This window comes from Haliaeetus leucocephalus, unplaced genomic scaffold (genome assembly GCF_000737465.1).
Source record: "Haliaeetus leucocephalus isolate CR32 unplaced genomic scaffold, Haliaeetus_leucocephalus-4.0 Scaffold217, whole genome shotgun sequence".
Taxonomy (NCBI): Eukaryota; Metazoa; Chordata; class Aves; order Accipitriformes; family Accipitridae; genus Haliaeetus; species Haliaeetus leucocephalus.
This window is the reverse complement of record NW_010972653.1, coordinates 6,150,000-6,170,543: the sequence shown is the minus strand read 5'-3', so window position 1 is coordinate 6,170,543 and position 20,544 is coordinate 6,150,000. Positions and strand designations below refer to the sequence as shown.

Sequence of the window (20,544 nt, the reverse complement as noted above, 5' to 3'; positions counted from 1 at the left end):
CTTCGAGCAAGTGGATTCTTGCTTAACCTGAATCTACTTGCATTTTTACATTCTCATAGAGCCTGTGAGAAAGGTATATATGAGTTGCCCTGTGGCTTGTTTACCAAATACTTATATTTTTATTTTTGTTTGCTTTATTTTGTATTTTCATTCTATGCAGCTTCTGGACACTTCTTGGACAGTTACATTAAGAATGTAAACACTGGAAACTTCAGTGCTATAGATACTAAGTATATTTAACCGAGAAAATGGGCCCAAGCTAGCATTTTCAAGATGTTTTCTTGTATGCTTCTAGTTAAAAAGAACTCTTGTTGATGGGCTAAAATAATGAAAACTGCATGCAGTTTTACTACTAAAAGGAATGTCTGGAATTTGAAAAGCTGTTTACTAGGCAGAGTATACAGTGAGGTTGTCAATTGTCATCTTGCTGCCTCCAGAACCTCTCTTGGGTACAATTTCTTTTACATTGCCCAGCAAGCGACCTGCAGGTTTGTTGTTTCAAAGCATGCATGACTTCATTATGTCTACTGCTTACATCGGGCAAAACATGAGTATGCTGTTCCAAGGACACCATGCTTATTTTTTTTCTCCACCCCGCCCCCCCCCTTTTTTTTTTAACCAGGAAAAAAAAAAGTAATTGTTTCCCTCCTTATGTTTCTCCATGGTTTTGTTTTTTTACTGGTCTTCAGATATGATGATGATGTTCTTTTTTGGTCAGCTACATTGTTTTATGAGGAGATTTGTACTCTTCAGACTTGTTCTCCTTTTTTGAATGAAATATTTTCATCAATAAATTTAGAAGAGATTGTGAAGGTCTACATATCTTATGATTAATTGCAAGTTAATTACATTATCTGGTAGTTCAGCTTCATTTGATAGTTCTTGTTTAGATGATTAAATCTTGTTTTAGCAACTTGGTAGATTAAATTTGTTAGAACACAACAGTAAGTGTGGTTATGTGTTTATGTATATTGCTATCTTTTGTAATAGCACTTTCCTAATGATTTAAATTACTGTTTTTCAGATGCTATTGTATAGAGCAGAGTCTCTCTAGTTAAATCTGCTTTAATTATTCTAAAACAAGAGTGAAACTAGTTATCCATTGTAGCAAGTGCAAGCCATTCCTCAAATCAAGTTTGCAAACACAGTGTCTTTCTAGGTCCTACCTCAGGTCTGCAGGACAGGCAGGTTAAGGGAAAGAAGAGATTACTGCAGAGATGCTATTTGAAAAGTTTTTGTAGCCTTTATGAGACTTTTTCAAAATGAAGTTTGCTTGTGCATTTTGCTTTTAGTAAAACTTTGCCACTTTCTACTCAATAAGGAACTGAAATAGCTGAGAGGAATTTGACTAGAAAATGTATATCATTATAGACTATATTTTGTTTCACTACATTTTTTAGTAATGAACTATCTCCAGTTTAGTTTTGCATATGTTTGTTGCAAGACTTCTCTGTGCAAACTTCTTATTTTCCTTTAATGTGTCCCTTCACTGGTTTAAAAATTGAGCATTTTTTCTAAACTGGTTATCTAGGCTTTCTTTAAAAACATTAGCAGGAGTAAAATTATTTGATTATTGAAAACCTAGACAACTAATTTTTTTTAACCTAAATGGCTAAATATTGGAGGATTAAACTTAGGTAAAATCAATCTGTCTCCTTGTCATACCTGATTCCTTCAGATAAGTGTTACTGGTAAGGTGATCGTAGTAGTGATAATTAAAGTGATTTTACCCCTCTCCCCTTTCAAAATTCTGGTGTCTATCCAGTTATCAGTGAACAAAATAGCCCGATATAAGATAATGAAGTTTACAAACCATGATGCAGAAGAAAACATAAATCAAAATCTGAGTACCTTGAAAATTAAGGTAACAGCCATTTGTCAAGGCTTTTTGGCCAGTGGGATGTTATCCTGTGTTTCTGGACTGCAGGGCTCAGTCAGTATCAATATACTAAAATCTGTATGTTTTATCTTCAAATAGGCTAACCGACCTCCAGCAAAGCTCAATCTGTTAACCTGCCAAGTGAAAACAAACCCAGAGGAGAAAAAATGTTTTGACCTCATATCACGTAGGTTTGTTGTTTAGGTCTTTTTACTTGCAGCTAATATCAAAAGAGTTTTGCATTATTTCTGTAGATGTGTCAATAACCCACTTAAACATTTTTGCAATTGTAGAATGCTTCCCTTTATAAAATGCCTTTCCTATGACAATTTCCCATTTCACTTATTTTAGCATAATGCAACTAATTGTACCTGTATCTTTGGAAAACCACTTGTTTTTAAAGCTGTCTTTACTCCTTCTTTCTATATCATTTTGTGCTACCTTACAATAGAGTAACAATGTTTTTTCTGTGACATCATTCTTTATATTGAAAATATCATAGCTAGCTGATCATCTTGAAAAGTTATGACTTTTGTACAAAATCAAAAGAGGCTTTTAAACCATGACAAAACTTCTTAAAATCTAAGCATAGTGGTCTCTATGCAACTGTGAAGAAAATACTGGAAACTTTTTTAGTTTTGTAATCTCATAATACATACAAAGGTGAGATAAAGAGTCTACATATTAAAAACACCAAAACTGAATAATTTTGGGAACTGAATGGGATGATACAACATTGTATAGTATCAGGTTTCCTTTTTTTTTTCTCACTGGGACATTTTAGTATTATATTTACGGACTCAATAAAAATATATTACTAAAATATATATCTGAAATTATTTGGTGAGAAGAATGTAAATCTATTCGTCATTTGTTCCTTTATCGGAGCATAAAGTTCTTTTGTATTTGTAAATGTAAGATATTGCTACTTCTGTTAATAGACTAGTACTCATGTATGCAATGTACAGCTTTTCCATCTCTGCACAAGCAAGTGGTCTTCCTTGTTTACTTTTACACTTTCTTTCTTTGTTGATGACCACATCACATTTTGCCCAATATCAGCTTATCACAACATTATCGTTTGACCCATCATACATATGACAAGGCATAACCGGCCTCTTAGCCTTCTCCAGATCACTTTTCATTTTGTTTTACTAGAGTTTAAAAACATTCCTTGTTTTTTAAAAACTGCAAATTGCTGTATCATGGCAGGATAAAATCTCTTATTCTTTATCTAGCACTTCCCTTTCTGTCCTTTCTTATATCCTCACTCTCTTACAGTTTCCCATGTTTGAAACTATCTTTTAATACCTTTTTGCCTGAATATTTTTCAAACTTTAGGAATTTTCAGCCTAGAATATCTTTTTGCCAGTAGCTTTAGCTCTGTTCTTCTTATCAACTATACTAATTTTAACTCCAACTCAATCATTAAACTATATCTTATCTCATTTGTTTCATAGACTTAAAATGTATTATGCTTTTTTCTTTAATGGTACACTATGATAACAGTGCTTAGAATTACAAAAGTAATAGTAAATTAAAATTTTTGAGCCTGATTTAATTGAAACAGCTTGGGGCTTATTCTGATAGTAGTTCGGACTTTGTCTGGCAAATTTGTTTTGCCATTTTTGATTACTGTGGTTTTAAGAGCTCATTTGGAAACTTTATATCTTTCTTACATATGCAGATAAACTCAAATATGGACTCTATATTTTTCTCCCCCCCCCCCCCCCCCCCCCCCCAGCAGAACTTTAGACTTGTGATTACTGAGGTTAAATCTAGAACATGGATAAATTACTATGCTCTTCTGCTGCTTATGCAACAGAAGCACAGCATTGAAGAAAACAGTTTCTTTTTAAAAAGCAACAAGCCACTTTGTGTAAACATAGGTATAAACATAGATGAACTGTAGGTAGTAAGAGTGAAACTTGCTAAATAGACTTTTTGCCTGTCAACACTCCAGTGATGAGATTGGAGACTTCAGGAGTCATACATCAATTAATTTTAGATTTTTCTGAGAGATTTCTGCAAAATCAGTTTTTCAATCATTTTTTTAAATCAGTATGTGAATTATTTATTGTGCAGACGACAGAACGTACCACTTTCAAGCAGAGGATGAACAGGAATGTCAAATGTGAGTTACTTTGCTAATTTTATTTTTGATACTGGTGTTCTATTGAGACGTTACCTTGAACGTTAGAAGTGCCGAAACATTTAATAGCAAAATATTACTGCCATTTTAGATGGACATCTGTGCTACAAAACAGCAAAGAGGAAGCTTTAAATAATGCATTCAAAGGAGATGATAACACAGGAGAAAATAATATTGTCCAGGAACTGACAAAAGAAATTATATCTGAAGTCCAGAGGATGACTGGAAATGATGTGTGTTGTGACTGTGGAGCACAAGGTGACTCAATTAAGCATATTTCTAATTGGTAAAAATTCTATGTCTCATGAGAGTATTTAAGCTGATGTTTTATGCTTTCACATTTACTCCTTATCTCACAAAGATTATACACATAGTAGAATGTGCTAACAATTTAATTGCACTACTGTACTAAGATGGATTTGCTATATGCATATTGTCAGTGGGGAGAAAAGTTAGTAAAAAGTGCTTACTTTTCTCCCATGTATTTTGCTAATTGAAACTGTTGCTTATATAAATCAATTGAACTTATTTTATTAGCCCATATTTTACATAAGATTTAGGTAAAACTGGACAGCAGTAAGATATTTGAATCATTTTCCTAATAAACCTCAATTTTTCTTTTAACTTTCATGTTTGACTTATATGAATATGTTTAAGACTGTGCTTATTTGGAAAAGAAGGCACCTGCTGACTATGGTTCACAGTGTTTGCAGTGTTGGTTTTGTTGATCGATGAATTTCTACTTTAATCCTCTTCAAATTATTTTTTAAATAGTGCTGTTTCCTGTGTTCTTTTATGTTACAGAGGCACTGCAGGACTTACGATTTTTTTGATCTGAAACTGTAGCTGAAAACATCAGTTCTGAAGCTGTATGCACTTTATAAATCAATAGTAACTTCCTGCAATAGATACTGTATAAAACTATGGGAAGAGTCAATCCTGTTGTCTTTAAAGGAAAAGATTGTAAACAGCTACTACCAAACCTTTATCAAATAAATGAATTTCTAAGCTGTCTAAATCTTCAGAAATTAATTATTTGTCTGGAAGATGAGGGAATGTTACAGCAAGAATGCAAAATACCAGGAGAAAAGACAAGCAAGAGTAACAGAAGGAGAGGGATCTTTGAAATAGTTGAGTGAGAGTCCATTGTAGTGCAGTGCTGTATGTATACTTCAGAATCACTGCTGCTTCACTTAGTCTAAAGTCTATACTTGAAATACAAAAAAACCCCAACCCTGTAGGTATTGTTATTTCAGTCTGAACTGCACCTATGCCCCCAGCTGAGTATGTGACACCATTGCATTGGTGGTAGAAAAACGCACTTCCTGAAAGCCATGTGGAGAATGACAAACTGGACTGTTTGAGCAGCTCACTTGGATAGCAATGTCCTTTAAAAAAAAATTAAAAAATTATAAAAAAATTTTGCATCTTCACTTCTTTCACCATTAAAAAAAAAATTGATTTGTGTTTCCCAATACAGTAAATGTAAAGATATAAATTAAAAAACCTGATAATTCACATACAGGAATCTTACTTTACAGAATTTCATTTCTGTATACTACATTTTCTAGAATAAAATAATTACCTGAACAAATTTTAATTCTGTGGGTACTTTCTGTTTCAGATCCTACGTGGCTTTCAACAAATTTGGGAATTCTAACTTGCATTGAATGCTCAGGAATCCATAGAGAACTTGGTGTTCACTATTCCAGAATGCAATCACTTACATTAGATGTGCTGGGAACATCTGAACTTCTGGTAATGAAACTGCTTTTATTAACTTAAAAATAGTACTATAAAAGACTTCCAACACAAATATATTTTCGTCACTTTAACGATAATGTTGTTCCAATCTTGAAAGTTGCCTCTAGATAAACATAATTTAAGAAAGCTTAATTCTTCAAGTTACAGGGAAGCTCCTGGAACATAGTGTCTTACTGTAAACTTTGCCTGATCTTAGAATTCAAATTAGTAGAGGCTTCATATTTTTTGTATTTCCAAACCTTTTTACCCTTGGTTGCTTTTTAAAGGAGCACAGCTGTTTGACATATAAATGTGCCTCTTGGATTAAAAATTGAAGGACTTCACAAGTACTTATTCCATTAATTATTTAGCATTATTTTAGAGGAGAACTTTAATCCTCAAAGGAAAAAAAATGTATTCAGCTTTGCTACACAGAGAAGTTACCATATATCGGCTGCTCTGTGACACTTTGTATGTGTGTTCTTACCCAGCACGAAGTATTTTGCATTTATTGTATGATCTGGTGTCTTAATGGATTATTCTGCAGTTACTTGTTTGTGTATTAAATCCTAGCTGAAAACTGACATCCAAAAAGGTACCTACTTTGTTCCCGATCACTGACATAGTAGCAGAACTAGGAATCAGAACTAAAAAATCCCAAGCCCCATTTTCCCTTGTCCTCCCACTAGTATGTGCATGGCCAATAACCGAACATTTCTTTAGTGAGCTGTGGATTTTTTTTTTTTTTTTTTTAATCAGCTTGCAAAGAATATTGGGAATGCTGGGTTTAATGAGATTATGGAATTCTGTCTGCCAGTTGATGAGATGGTCAAACCTAATCCAAGCAGCGATATGTAAGTAAAGAGCCACTACTTCTGAAAAAGGCAGGCCTTTAATTTAATATTGCTAATGGGTTGTGCCATTATGGTTTGCACCAGCAGGCCATGGAAGATATATGTCTTATATATAGCCTTATAGCCAAGGAGTGAACCTTTTTTCTGATGCTTTGTGTGTGTTTTATTGAACTTTATCTGATCATATCTTCCCTAATAAGGATTATTTTACCAACTCTCTGAATCATGATTTGGGGGACAGAAACAAATTAAACATGACTTGTTGGGAATTTTAAAGACACACAAGGGTAGGGATTAAAAAAAGCTATTATTTTTGTGCTATTTAAACACAAAATAGAAACTGAAGTAAGGTGTACATTTTGCCTGAAAGATACCGAGCACCTAGTGTTTAGAAACTACACCTAGGACTTAAGTCTGTAACTATATGGAATAAAGACAGAACATATAATTGAATTCCTCAAAACCACTGAACAGTGATGGCAGAGACACAGCAAGGACAGCTGCCTACTTGGCTGGATACTACTCCATTGTAAAAGACCTAGTAAATGATGCAGAAACGAACCCAGAAGAATTGGCTTTGGATGAAGCTGATTTTACATTATTTGGACTTTCACCATTCTGACAGAACCAATGTTAAACAGTGCAGTTTAAATAATTTTTGACTACCACTATCAGTAATAATATAGAATATTAATATTAATTTTACTGAATGCTAAATCAATAGTATAAGAAGACTTCTAAAAATTGATATTTTAAAAAAATAATTTAGTTTGATACATCTACATATCGAATTTGGGGCTTTTTTAATGAAATGAGAACCTGAAGACAGACACTTTTTTAAAACTATGAAGGAATACTGTCATATGCTTTAGGAACAAAAGCTATCCATTAATTCAATTTATTATTATTTGGATTTTTTTCTTTTTGCTCATTATATAGTATCTAGATGATGAAGTATGGCTTTGTTAAATGTCTTCTGTGCAATGTTGTGTACATCCCAAGAGCTGGTAAGGAGTTATGCCTTTGGGAGGCATGCAACTTCCTGTCTTGCTGTGATGGGAAGAGGAGTAGCCATTTGTTAGCTGGGTATCAACAGCAAAAGTGATGACTCATGTGCTGATTCAAGTGTACTAAGTTTTCGCCTCAGTTTAGAGACGAAACTAAAAAATCCATTACATCCTCCCTGTTACAGTTGTGGTGAAGAGTTGCTTTACAGAACATACTAACTGGTGTGAATACAGATCCAAGGCCTGGATAGCCTGTGCAGAAGTATAAGACAGATTTTTGTATCCCATGCCTTCCATCCCTTTCTAGCATATGTAGGACTACAAGTCAGGTAAACACAAACCTGCAAGGCTGCTGTTAGCAAACCAGCATTGTGAAGCTTTGATGTATCTTTTGTACATAGAGCTCGGTAATCTTGATCTCAACTTCATACCAGAGTTCAGAAGGGAAAATTCACAGTCTGTCTTTGTACTGGATATTTGATTCATCTTCTGTAGCTACATTTCATACTGGAAATACGAGACTGCATGGCTTATGTGCGTATTTAAAAACAAAAATTATCATAATGAATGAGAAATAGTCTTTCCCAGATTTTATTTCAAATTACTTGCATGTATTTATGGAAATCCTAACGTGTATCTTCTGCTAAAAGTTATAGAAATAAATTATATTCAATTTCAGGAATGCAAGAAAAGATTATATTACTGCCAAGTATATTGAGAGAAAATATGCAAGGAAGAAGCATGCTGATAATACAGCTAAATTGCACGCTCTTTGTGAAGCAGTCAAATCAAGAGACATTCTTGGATTAGTCCAAGTATATGCTGACGGTGTGGATCTCACAGAAAAAATTCCACTGGCCAATGGCCATGTAAGTGTTGTAAAATTTATTAGACAAATTGTTATAAGTGCAATATGTTTTCATTAATTAAAAAGGACTATTTTTTTCTTATTTGAAAATAAGATTTGAAACAGTTTTGAACACTTGTCCTTTTAATGATGTAATTTAACAAAAGAAGATATTAAATAGTTTAATCTAAATTTTTTCCAAATACTGTCATATTTTAAATGTATTAAAACATTAAACATTAAATCATCCAATAATCTATTAGTTTTCAACCCATTTGTTTACTTTAAAGGAAAGAAAGGGAAGAAATAAAAGTCTTTACAAGAAATATTTTCATGTTAGCATGTCTAAATATTTTGAAATTAAATGTTTTATTTGATCTAATGTATGTCTTACTAAAATTTCTGCTTCTCTGTAGATCAGAAGAAACAAATGTGTTCTTTTGTTTTATTCTTAGGAGCAAGACGAAACAGCACTTCACCTTGCTGTTAGGTCAGTTGATCGAACATCCCTTCATATAGTTGACTTTTTAGTGCAGAACAGGTAAGTGTATGGAAAACTATTAAAATATTATTGATGCTGCTTTTATGTCAAGTAATACAAATACTAAATGAATACAAGTACTAAAACTAATTCTAGTATTGCAAATGTAATTTTATTCTTTGAAAATCTTGTAATAAGGTTTATTAATATAGGGTAGGAAACTAAATCAGTTTTCTTCTTTCTTATACTCCAATAGTGGCAATCTAGATAAGCAAACATGTAAAGGTAGCACAGCCCTGCATTACTGCTGTCTGACGGACAATGTTGAGTGCCTCAAACTGCTGCTGAGAGGAAAGGCTTCTATTGAAATAGGTAAAAGGGTAATGTGTACTTCAATTTCATATTTGTCACAGCTTCAGATAAGAAACAGTGAAGGTGGAATAAGTGTGTTTTCTCCTCAACTGTTTATCATAATTCTGTGAATATAATCTTCATCATTAAAAAACCCCAATATTTACAGTTTATTTCAAGTTTAAAATTGACTTATACATTACACTTGTTTTTTACACAAATTTAGATAAGTAAGTACCAAGATTTTTAACTGATATCTTGTTGCCTAGTTATATACTGCCATTTCATGCCTACGATTCCATATATATGGCATGTTGAGTTGCTACTGCTTGTCATGTTCAGAGGATTGGTATGAGTTAGACCTACATACAAAGGAAAGAGATTAATTTTAGAGTGTGTTGGTCTACTACTTCACTATGTAGCTACAGATTTGTCTTTATCTTTAGTAATGGACATGTTAATAGTGACACCTATTATCATAACTTTCTTTTCTTGCTGTAATACAGCTAATGAATCAGGAGAGACGCCACTTGATATAGCTAAACGTTTAAAACATACTCACTGTGAAGAGTTGGTAAGTGTTGCATCTTTGTGTGTGTTTGTGCATTTCTAAGCCGAATCATGTCTGAATATTTAACAGTTTACAGTTGAATATTCAATGAATATATTCCAGATGGAATAGTTGTACACTTAGAAATAGTTTTATGCTTATATCAACTTATATGCTTTTAAGAAGAAAATTATATTTCTTTTTAGATGCTTTGGAAATGCTAAACTTCTTGGGGCCAGGGTATGATTCTGTTGGAGCTAATAGTCCCAGATCCACAAGTAAGATCCCCACAGTAAGTTTGCAGACAACACCAAGTTGGGCGGGAGTGTTGATCTGCTTGGGGGTAGGAAGGCTCTACAGAGGGATCTGGACAGGCTGGATCAATGAGCTGAGGATAACTGTATGAGGTTCAACAAGGCCACGTGCCGGGTCCTGCACTTGGGTCACAACAACCCCATGCAATGCTACAGGCTTGGGGAAGAGTGGCTGCAAAGTTGCCTGGTGGAAAAGGACGATGTATTGGTCAACAGCCAGCTGAATATGGGCCCCTCACTACAAGACAGACGTTGAGGTGCTGGAGTGTGTCCGGAGAAGGGCAACAAAGCCGGTGAAGGGTCTAAAGCACAAGTCTTATGAGGAGCGGCTGAGGGAACTGGGGTTGTTTAGCCTGGAGAAAAGATGGCTGAGGGGAGACCTTATTGCTCTCTACAACTACATGAAAGGAGGTTGTAGCGAGGTGGGGGTTGGTCTCTTCTCCCAGGTAACAAGCGATAGGATGAGAGGAAACGGCCTCAAGTGGCACCAGGGGAGGTTTAGGTTGGATGTTAGGAAAAATTTCTTCATCGAAAGGGTTGTCAAGCACTGAAACAGGCTGCCCAGGGAAGTGGTTGAGTCACCACTCCTGGAGGTATTTAAAAGGTGTGTAGAAGTGGTGCTTAGGGACATAGTTTAGAGGTGGACTTGTCAGTGTTAGGTTTACGGTTGGACTCGATGATCTTAAAGGTCCTTTCCAACCTAAGTGATTCTGTGATTCTGAGTATCTGACATTTCATTGAAATCTAATCACTAAAGTACTTATTACGGGTGAAGGCCATGGATGACAGCCATTTTCTTGTTGCCCAGAGAAGTTGTGGATGCCCCATCATTGGAAGTGTCCAATGTCAGGTTGGATGGGACTTTGAGCAACCCGATCTAGTGGAAGATGTCCATGCCTATGACAGGGGAGGAGGGGGCGGTGGTGGTGGACTAGATGGTTTTTAAAGGTCCATTCCAACCCAAACCATTCTGTGATTCTATGAGAAGTTGGCTACCATCACTACTTTTAGTGAGCAAGAGAAATGGATTAGTGGGGTCAAGGCTTCTTGCTAAGTGAGTCTGAAAAAAATATGCCATTGCAGTTAATTTCTTTGACTTGCAATTTCTAGATCAAAGCAAATAGGATGTGGTGGTTGACAGAAAATGGATAATGGACCTACAGTGGTTAATGAAAAGCCTAGTTGCTTTTGATTTATTTGTGTTGTATTTGGTGACAGAGCTGAATTCTTTAAACTTACCCCAGTGCAGTAACTTTCCAGATTACTGACATCTGTTTTTAAAATAAAAGGTTCCTTCTGTATGTTGTTTTGTTGAGTTTTTAAATATGTTGTTTTAAAATAAGTACTGCACATAGCATAGGTGTCAACAGTCATCTTTTTTTCTTTAGCTTACTCAAGCACTGTCCGGAAGATTTAATTCTCATGTTCATGTAGAATATGAATGGCGGTTACTCCATGAAGATCTGGACGAAAGTGATGATGACGTGGATGAAAAGCTGCAGGTTTGTATCAATACATTTATTATTTTTCTGTACACATATATGTGTAAGCATGGTGTTCATAATGATTTCAGTAACACTACTTTTTACTATAGGTATGAAGGCACTGTGAAATTAAGTTCTGTAGTAAAATGTAGCAGCTTAAATTTTAGTTCCTTAAATTATAGTTTGTCTTCTTTTTCCTCTTTAATATAAGGTATGAAACATATGACTGTGGTGATGGTCAAACTGTGATTAGCCAGATGTATCTCTTTTTTAATGGAGTCAATAGTTTGTTTCAGTACATCAGGAATATTTAGATCTGCTGACCATGAAGCAGAACTAACATGAGCTAGGAAAATTGCCTTTATAAAGAGAGGCACCTTATAGTATCTCCTCATGTTTGTGAAAGAGCTCCAGTTGATGGCTTTAATTTTGAAACAGTTTATGCATTGGCTTGTCTTTAGTGAAACTAAACTAGTTCATTCAATAAGTTTTGTCCATTAATAGTAGGGTAGGGTCTTGATTCTGAATCTTCATGTAAAAATATTTTTGGTCTTCTCCCTTTTCATACCTGAAATTTCTGGTGGTGTTGTGGTGCTATTGCATCGAGAATCACAGAATGGTTGGGATTGGGAGGGACCTCTGAAGGTCATCTGGTCCAACCCCCTGCTAAAGCAGGGTTACCTAGAGCCAGTTGCTCAGGACCGTGTCCAGATGGCTTTTGAATATCTCCAAGGATGGTCATATTACAAGTATTACAAAGTATTCCAGTAGCATAGGAACTTCGTTCCATTTTCAAAATTTAATTTCCCAATTTAGGGACCAACTTCAAAAAGTATTTAAGCACCTAAACATACAGGCAGGGAACAAACTACCATGTTTTGATACCTGAACAACACTTAAAATTGGCTTGTATTTCTAGGGGCCAAGTATTTTGAAATGACGTACAGGGTCCTAAAGACTAATGACATTCTGAAACTTTCATAATTTGAAGTATTCCAGAGAAGCATTGAACACATTTTCCTTGTTGCGTGTGCAGTGTTATAATTGCTTATGTCTTTTCTGCTTCCTTTACAAAGTGCAAGGAATACACAATAGGCTTTATATTAGTTAACCTTCAGATGTTAGCACAACCTTTTTTTTTCCTCTTGAAAGTGGCTAACGAAAACCCTTTTCTCTTCTGGATAAAGAAATTTGATTTTTTTTTTTTTCTACAAGTTTTAGCATTTTAATACTTCTCTTGCAAATCCTCCATCTCAGCTAGAGCATGAATTACTAATACTCTAATTAGTAACATAAAACCAAATCTTGTGTGTTGGGTTTTTCTTTGTTTTCAGAAATATTAAACCCTGACAGCCATAGGTTCATTTTCTTTGCCTTCACAGAACATCTTTAAAAACGCTAGGTCATCAGACCATTGAATTGGCTTAATCTTTTGGAGACTAATTTTGACATCAGTAAGTTTCCTCTGTTGCAGAATACCATTTTTGCAAGATTTTGTCTGCACAGGATTCTTCTCCCCATGTCCTGTCTCTTTAGTCCAAGGTAGCTATTAAGTCTGGTGCTTGACTTGGACTAGTTAGCAACAATGAACAAAAAACATATCACGAGCCATCACTTTCAAAGCACAATTGCTGCCTTCTGAGACTTTTCTTAAGATTTTTCTTGAGAATTTTGGTATCTGTGCAAGAGTCTGGAATCCGTGAGCTGCTAAACTCAGTTCTTCTGGGTGAGCTTTCGTATTATGTCCTGGTATTTACGTATTCCTGTATGTTGTGTCACCATTCAGATAATAACAGCAGTAATGACCTTTTTGATAAAGCAGCTTGAAACTTTCTGTTATGTTTTAGTCGGAAAAAATGAAATCTCTGTAAAACCTTTTGGGTAATTTACAGCTAGATACCTAGCAAGTCCCTTTCTGGGACACTTTAAATTTGTATTTTTGATCTGTTTTTTCCTTCACTTCTTTCGTTGTTGCCAGTTGCCTTCTTCAGTTGAGTGTTCTGTTTTTGTCTAGTCCCTGAGCTCCATCTCATATAGGCAGTTTTCTGCTACTTAGCAATGAGGCTAAAGTAATGAAACTGCTACTTCACTGCCCACTATTAATAGGCTTATACTACAGGGAGTTTAGAAAGGAGATTAAGGACTATTAATCACAGACTAGTGTCTGTGACTACATTGAATGCACTGGTGAATACTGCTGTTGCTTAGGATCACATCAGAGTTCTGTTTATAGATGTCAAGCTATTGGGCTTGTCTCTCTTTCTCATAAAGCAATTGAATAGATTTTGTAATCTTCATCAGAGAAGGTCATGTCTGAAATTGAAGTTCTTTTAGTCCAGAATATAAAAAAGAATCTAACCTAAAAGAAGGCTAAGACAGTCTAACTGGTTTATGCTGCTGTTCCACACCCTGGCTGCCTGGTTCTGCCTCATCTTTTGCCTCCATTCTGGCACACGTTTGTCCCTGTACTGAGTTCTTCCAGTTTGGTAAACCAGTGAAATGCTAAATCAACAAAATAAAAAAGAACTTTGTGCTGGTTTAGAAAGCAGAAGCAAGTGTGGGCTGAAACAAATACCAGAACCAGGACAGTGGAGAGGTCAGGGAATGGAGAGTGTCAGCCAGTGAGGAGCGAGGCTGCTGAGGCAAAGTAAAGGTAGGGATTAATGCATTTGGCTGTCACGTATATCATTCTCATAAATCTTTGAACTATAATGCTGTGCTGTAACATGTCTAAAAGCCCTAAATGATCAATCCAGAGTAAGCATTGAATATATTCAGAGGAAAATCAATTGCTTATTTGTGATACTGTTAGAATAAATCTTTATTCTGCCTAAATGCTATTACTATAAATGTTTATTTTCATTTCATACAGACAGTACATCAGTGACATGTTTATCTAACTCTATTTCTAAAGGCACATTTATGCTCTCTGCGCTGTGGATTGTTACAACCCATTCCTATACTAACCACATGAATTTATAACTCCAGCTATTTTAATTATCATTCAACAACAATAATTATGTATTAAAAGCAACAAAAATGCATTTTAGAAGCCATTTTTTCTTTCTGGAAACTAATAACTGTTTATCAACTGATCAACAAAATGAGTACAACTAATGTGGTATGAGTGAGTACTTCTGTTACTGTGTTTAAGCAACCCAGTCCCAATCGGAGAGAGGACAGGCCTGTCAGCTTCTATCAACTTGGATCAAACCAACTTCAGCCTAATGTAGCATCCTTGGCGAGAGATGCAGCGAACATTGCTAAGGATAAGCAAAGAGGATTTATGCCAAGTATATTACAGAATGAAACATATGGAGCAATACTCAGTGGCAGTCCACCTCCCATTCAGCCTGCAGTACCTGTTACAAGTAGTGCACCTCCTCTACCTCCAAGGAATATTGGCAAAGGTACTAACACCGGAAAATATCATTGTACGTTAGAAGAATGGGATCATAATGTATTTTTTTATTATTGGTACATTTTTAGGTTTTCTTTCACAGTTATTTTGCACAGGTAAGTATTGGAACAGTTTATTGATGACTTCATTTTATATACTTGAAGTGAATCTGCACAACCTGTTCTGATCTTGATTTTCAGTGTACCTGCAAGAAAGTACACAGTAGTGTTTGGGAAGACAATGCCCAGGTAACCTCAATAGATCTAAACAATTTATTAAAAGGAGGGCTGCAGTCAATTTAGTTCAGCAATTTTGTTGTTGTTGTTGTTATATTCCATCTTCTCATACTTCTGTTTCTTGAAGATGTCATTGTCAGAGTTCAATTTAAATGTACCATTTCAATAGCATTTGGCTGCTGTGGAAAATTGTTTTAAGACCTGGGCAAATGGAGAGTGTATGCAGAACTTGAGAGGTTTTAATCTTGCAAAGTTTTCTCTTAATAAATATATGCTTCAAGGTTGTTTAAATAAAAGTGTAAGCATCATGATGGATCATCTTAGAGAACTGGTAGCTGACTGAAAAAGTAACTGCCAATTACTGGTTATACCCTGATCAGCAATGTAAGATGTACATGTATCATCCTGGTTCAGAAGGGTTGTGTGCTTGCAAAATCTACCATTAAAGCTGATGCTGTGAACTTCATTCTTACCTTCACATATAATCTCTTTGGATCATATTAAAGAAGCATAGAGAAATCTGTATAGGTCCTCTTTGTACCGTACATGTTCAGTGTGTTTCATTGTTCTAATACCTTTGTTAATCCAGCAGCTTTCATTGATGCTAAATTTATGTAAAGTTCAATTCAAGAAAAATGACTATGTAAACGTGTGGTTTTCTATGGTGCTGTCATTCAGACTCTGTAAGAGGAGATATGAGTGGGGAATGTTCTAGGCGTACATGAGTGGCTTCTGCCTTTGGGAGCGCTGTGCAGAGGTCAGAATGCAAGATACTGTACCCCAGTGATTGTGTCCGAGGTGGCAAATTGAACATCCATGTAATATGAAAAGTCAGTTATTGCTCTCACAGGAATGGCTGCAGCATAAAAGTCAGATTAAAATGTTCTTTTGGGGGTGGAAAAACTGAGAACAGTAGCATGGGACTGGGGGAAGTTTAGCAGCATATAAAACTTAACCAAGGTGGGATTCCTTTTGTGTAACATTTTTGCATGAAGTCGAAGCTTAATATCTAGACACTTTTGTTACTTGATGGAAAAGAATGTTTCCCTCACCAAACAGGAAAAATCACCAAGGAGCTTGCATAGTCTGTTTAACTGTTAGATTCTATCTCTAAATTAGTAATACAATTGGATAGTTCAAAAGACTGTTTTACCCTTTGATATTGTTTTAATCATGGCCAACCATACTATTTTACCCACTGTTTGCCCTTGATTAAATGACGCTTTTCAAAGAGTGTCATTTTAATTTCATTCCCAACCCCAGGCTTCTTGGCACCAGTACAGTGCAACTCATGCCAAGAAAGCATGCTGCCTGGCTTATATTACTAGCTCATATTCTTTAGCAATGTATTAGCCTATTATTTTATATTCTTAGTTAAAAGCTATAATAGTATCATCAATCTTAGCTTCTTGTTGATTGCTGATGTTGTTGATGTTATGCTTAAGGTGTATCGTTACTCTTTTATCCTCTTAGCTTTAGGCTGTTCTCCAAGTCTTCTGAGCCTTTTATGCTTTTCCCTGCAACCTAGTATTTATTCATACCTTACTCTGTTTCATCTTTTCTTAATATGATGCTCATGTGCTGAGTAGAGAGAAGTGGCATGATATGTGCTAAATATTGGCATTATGAAGAAAATCTGTAGTGTGTTTTTATGAAATGGGCAGGCAGCTCGTCAGCATAAGAATGGAGTCGTTTAGGAGGCCCCAAAGAAGTCCTACTTTGTAACTGTTTCATGAGTAGTTATTATAGTTTTTTGCTTGGGTGAAATTCAGAATTACAGTTTTATGTCAATTCCAAGTCAAACCTGATGTTTCACTTTGAGTTAGCAAAGTCTGCTAATGGTCACTCGAGAGTGAGGTCCTTTTCGTGCAGTACCTGAGAAGATTACAGCTATCAGTCAGGGATTAAAGAAGGTAGCAAGATGTGCCTTCTGTCATCTTGTTGAGAAATTTCTGCTTTTTCAAGCATCGACATATTTTAAAGTAACGACCGGAGACAAATTTTACTTAGATAAAGTGTTAGTAAGACTTCACCCAGAAACTTTTGTGTAATTTTTTACACCAGACTCTTGATCTCTGCTCTGGCATTCCAGCAGGATGGCAGTGGTTCCTATTGCTGAATATAGTGGTCTAGCTGCACCATTTTTAAAAGCACGGGTGTGAATATTAACACTTTGTGCTTAGGGTAAGCAATAATAATAATACAGTATTTTCCTCTCTTTTTAGTTCAGCCTTCAGTTCTTGGCAGTGGTATTCAGACAATTTCTTCATCTAATGCAATGTGGAAGACAAATTCTTTAGGAGTGGAAAGTATAAGCAGGCAGAGGTCTTCATCAGATCCACCAGCTATTCATCCCCCTGTGCCGCCATTGCGTGTAACATCTACAAGTATGTTTCCACTTTCCCCTGTTTTCCCTTATGCTGTATCTAATCATAGTTGGCTTATTTTTCCATTTCCACAACTCATACTTCCTCTTTTGGTGACTGTAGCTTTGGCCTATCGTTCCCATCCAGTAACTTTGTATGAACTGTCTTCTCTGATGTTCCAGTGAGGACTCTACAGTGTAGTGCAAGGTCAACAGGAAATACTATCTATTACTAGAGCTAAAGAGCTCTTCACTTTGTATATATAGTTTCAATGCTGCATTTCTCACTATTTGTAAAGATGAGTGTTACATGTAGGTCTGGGGCTATGTCTCTGCATTGTGCTTGGTTCTTGTGAACCGTAGGAATGCAAAAAGATGTTTTAATGCATTGCCAGCTGCTGTTGTGGTGGTTTCAAGAATTCAGTAGAAATTTTAATTAATTGCTAAACCTAATGTGAAGTTAGATGTTAATCGTAACAGGATTTTAAGAAAAGACGTTCCTCTAAATAAAATTTCTTAGATATTATTCACTCAGTTACTTCTCTGTAAAACACAAACTGAAGGCCTTGATTGAGCAAACAATATTAGCACTTTATTACATACGTTCTGAGCTACTATTTTCAAGAATATGACTGACTTCGGTAAGAATTTTCTTTGCTTGTACTTTAATGCTGGCATGAATTGAAGTACCTGTGAGCTCTCGGACCTTGACTAGGTGAAACAAAAGGTAGACCTCTTTCCAAAGAGGTCTCCTTCCAATGGGGGGGATTGCTTTCTGTTCAAGTTATTGAGTACATTAGTAAAGCATTTTTCTTGGATGGGGGTAAATCCTGTAATGGCAAAACCTGTGGATGAGAACCCAAGAAACAAAATGGTAAATAGAAATTTAATTAATTTCACTGTCTAACTTTCTTCCATAGATGTGCTTTCTCCAGCACCACCGCCTCCAGTGGCAAAGACAGCCAGCATTATTGAAGCTTTGAACCAGCAATCTAAACAGCAACCACCTCCTGCACAAACTAAGCCAACCCCACCACCACTGCCCCCACAACCTCCTAGTAGAATCTCTCAAAGAAAGCCTATTCCTGGGTAATTGATGTCATTTTAGTATTTTATATATTTCATATTTGTTAGTAACTTTTCAATTTTATGGTATATAACATGCAAGTCATCTATAAAGCATGCATATTTTTGCCAATTATGTGTTCTAGAGTATGGGAATGAACAAAAGGCAGACACTAAGGGAGCAGATTGCAAGGATTCACACAGTAAAAACAAGACAGCCCAGTGATTTAAGATTGTATGACTTGCGGAATATCTACAGAATGCTTAGCCATGATGGAAATAAGAAGCCACAAAGAATAATCCCTTTCTAATTCTCATCTAATAATGAAGAAGATAAAATGGGGTCTTATGTCTGATCGTGCCATTTATTGTTCACATGCCTTCTGTGGGTTCAGTTCCATTCAATATTTTCATTCATGGCAGGAGTAGAGAGATGTGGAACAGAAAATACCAGTTTTAAATTTGCAGGAAACAGTTAGGAGGGACAAGTGTACTGGAAGACAGGATTATATCCAAAGCAGCCTTGAGAAACTGGAGTAGTGGTCAAGGGAGAAGAGTGGTGTTATTCAGTAAGCAACACTTACTACTTAAGAACAATCAACTACAAAAACGAAGCATGGAGAACAGCAGAGTATGGTTAAGCACAAGTCCTTAAGAGAAGGATCTACAAGGACATAGTGAATAAAAGTAAGTCAGACGACTCATGCCGTTGTGGAAGAGTCAAAGAGAAATAGTATTGTTTGATTGTAGCCCGCAAACCATGTAAATTAATCCTTCCAATTGACTCCACATCAGTAATGCCTCAGCTGGACTACTGTGTTCAGTTTGGGGCATTGCAGTAAAATAAAGGTACAAAATAGTGAGGCAGAAACCAGGGGAGACCAGTAAGGTAATGAGAAGTCTAGAAAAGACAACCTGTAAGAAAAGTTTGGAAGAAATAAGATTCTCTTACATTTTCTGAAAAAGAAATTGTAGCATAGATACACGTCTTCAAATATGTACAAAGTGTTGGATTATGCCATTCCTTTTTACATCTCATGATGGCTCTAAAAAAGAAGACTTTCGTTTAAGTTTTAGCAAGAATAATTTAGTTAGACACTAGGGAAAGCTTTCCAAAAGTAAGCATAGGGAAATATCATAGTAACTTGTCTGAGAAGTTTTTGGATTCTCTGACACTGAAAATTTGACAGAGTACATCCTATACAAACTTAGATAGTTATAAGATACAGGGACATGTATATGTATATGTGAGAAATAATATATATGGTTGATCCTTTGTGAATTAAAGAGGTAAACAACCTTTGACCTTTGAGCTCCTTTTTTTGTCCTTTGATTGAGTATACCATACTAAGTAAAAGGGAGAAGCAACTTGCTGAAGCTTGCTGTAATGTACAGACTAATAAGGATACATAATTTTAACACAGAATTTTAAAATAGCAGTGAAAGGAATTTCAGAACTTAGGAAAAGAAAATCTGCACTACACAAATTGCAGTAATTGAACCTATGTTATTCTTCTGCCTTACCTTTTTAAATTAAATGCAACTTACGATTGGTGTAATCAAAAATACAGAAGCAAAGTAGTATTTTTAAAAAGCCGAATAGCTGTTACCAGAATATACTGAAGACATGACAAGAATTTTATAATTTGAAAAATACTCTGTGTTGTTGCATTTCAAGTTTTTGTTTGTTCTTAAATGGATGAATTTCTAACTTTCTGTACAGGACTGAGAAGTCGTCTGGCTTAACTAACAAAGGGCAGTCCAGAGGACTTGGGTCTCTACAACAAACCGGTAATGGTGATTTAAAGATGTATTT

At 35.6% G+C, this 20,544-nt stretch overlaps 1 protein-coding gene across 1 annotated transcript in view; it reads left to right on the top strand.

Moving 5' to 3' along the window:
* The window catches only part of ASAP2 (ArfGAP with SH3 domain, ankyrin repeat and PH domain 2), a 90,719-nt gene that overhangs the window by 62,466 nt on the left and 7,709 nt on the right, over positions 1 to 20,544 (top strand). The window contains exons 12-25 of the mRNA XM_010566693.1: positions 1,979 to 2,066; positions 3,965 to 4,013; positions 4,123 to 4,289; positions 5,656 to 5,789; positions 6,534 to 6,628; positions 8,315 to 8,504; positions 8,938 to 9,023; positions 9,220 to 9,335; positions 9,821 to 9,888; positions 11,567 to 11,680; positions 14,817 to 15,072; positions 17,524 to 17,685; positions 18,584 to 18,752; positions 20,452 to 20,519. Coding sequence (XP_010564995.1) covers positions 1,979 to 2,066; positions 3,965 to 4,013; positions 4,123 to 4,289; positions 5,656 to 5,789; positions 6,534 to 6,628; positions 8,315 to 8,504; positions 8,938 to 9,023; positions 9,220 to 9,335; positions 9,821 to 9,888; positions 11,567 to 11,680; positions 14,817 to 15,072; positions 17,524 to 17,685; positions 18,584 to 18,752; positions 20,452 to 20,519 — 1,762 coding nt within the window. The remainder of the gene's footprint in view (positions 1 to 1,978; positions 2,067 to 3,964; positions 4,014 to 4,122; positions 4,290 to 5,655; positions 5,790 to 6,533; positions 6,629 to 8,314; positions 8,505 to 8,937; positions 9,024 to 9,219; positions 9,336 to 9,820; positions 9,889 to 11,566; positions 11,681 to 14,816; positions 15,073 to 17,523; positions 17,686 to 18,583; positions 18,753 to 20,451; positions 20,520 to 20,544) is intronic.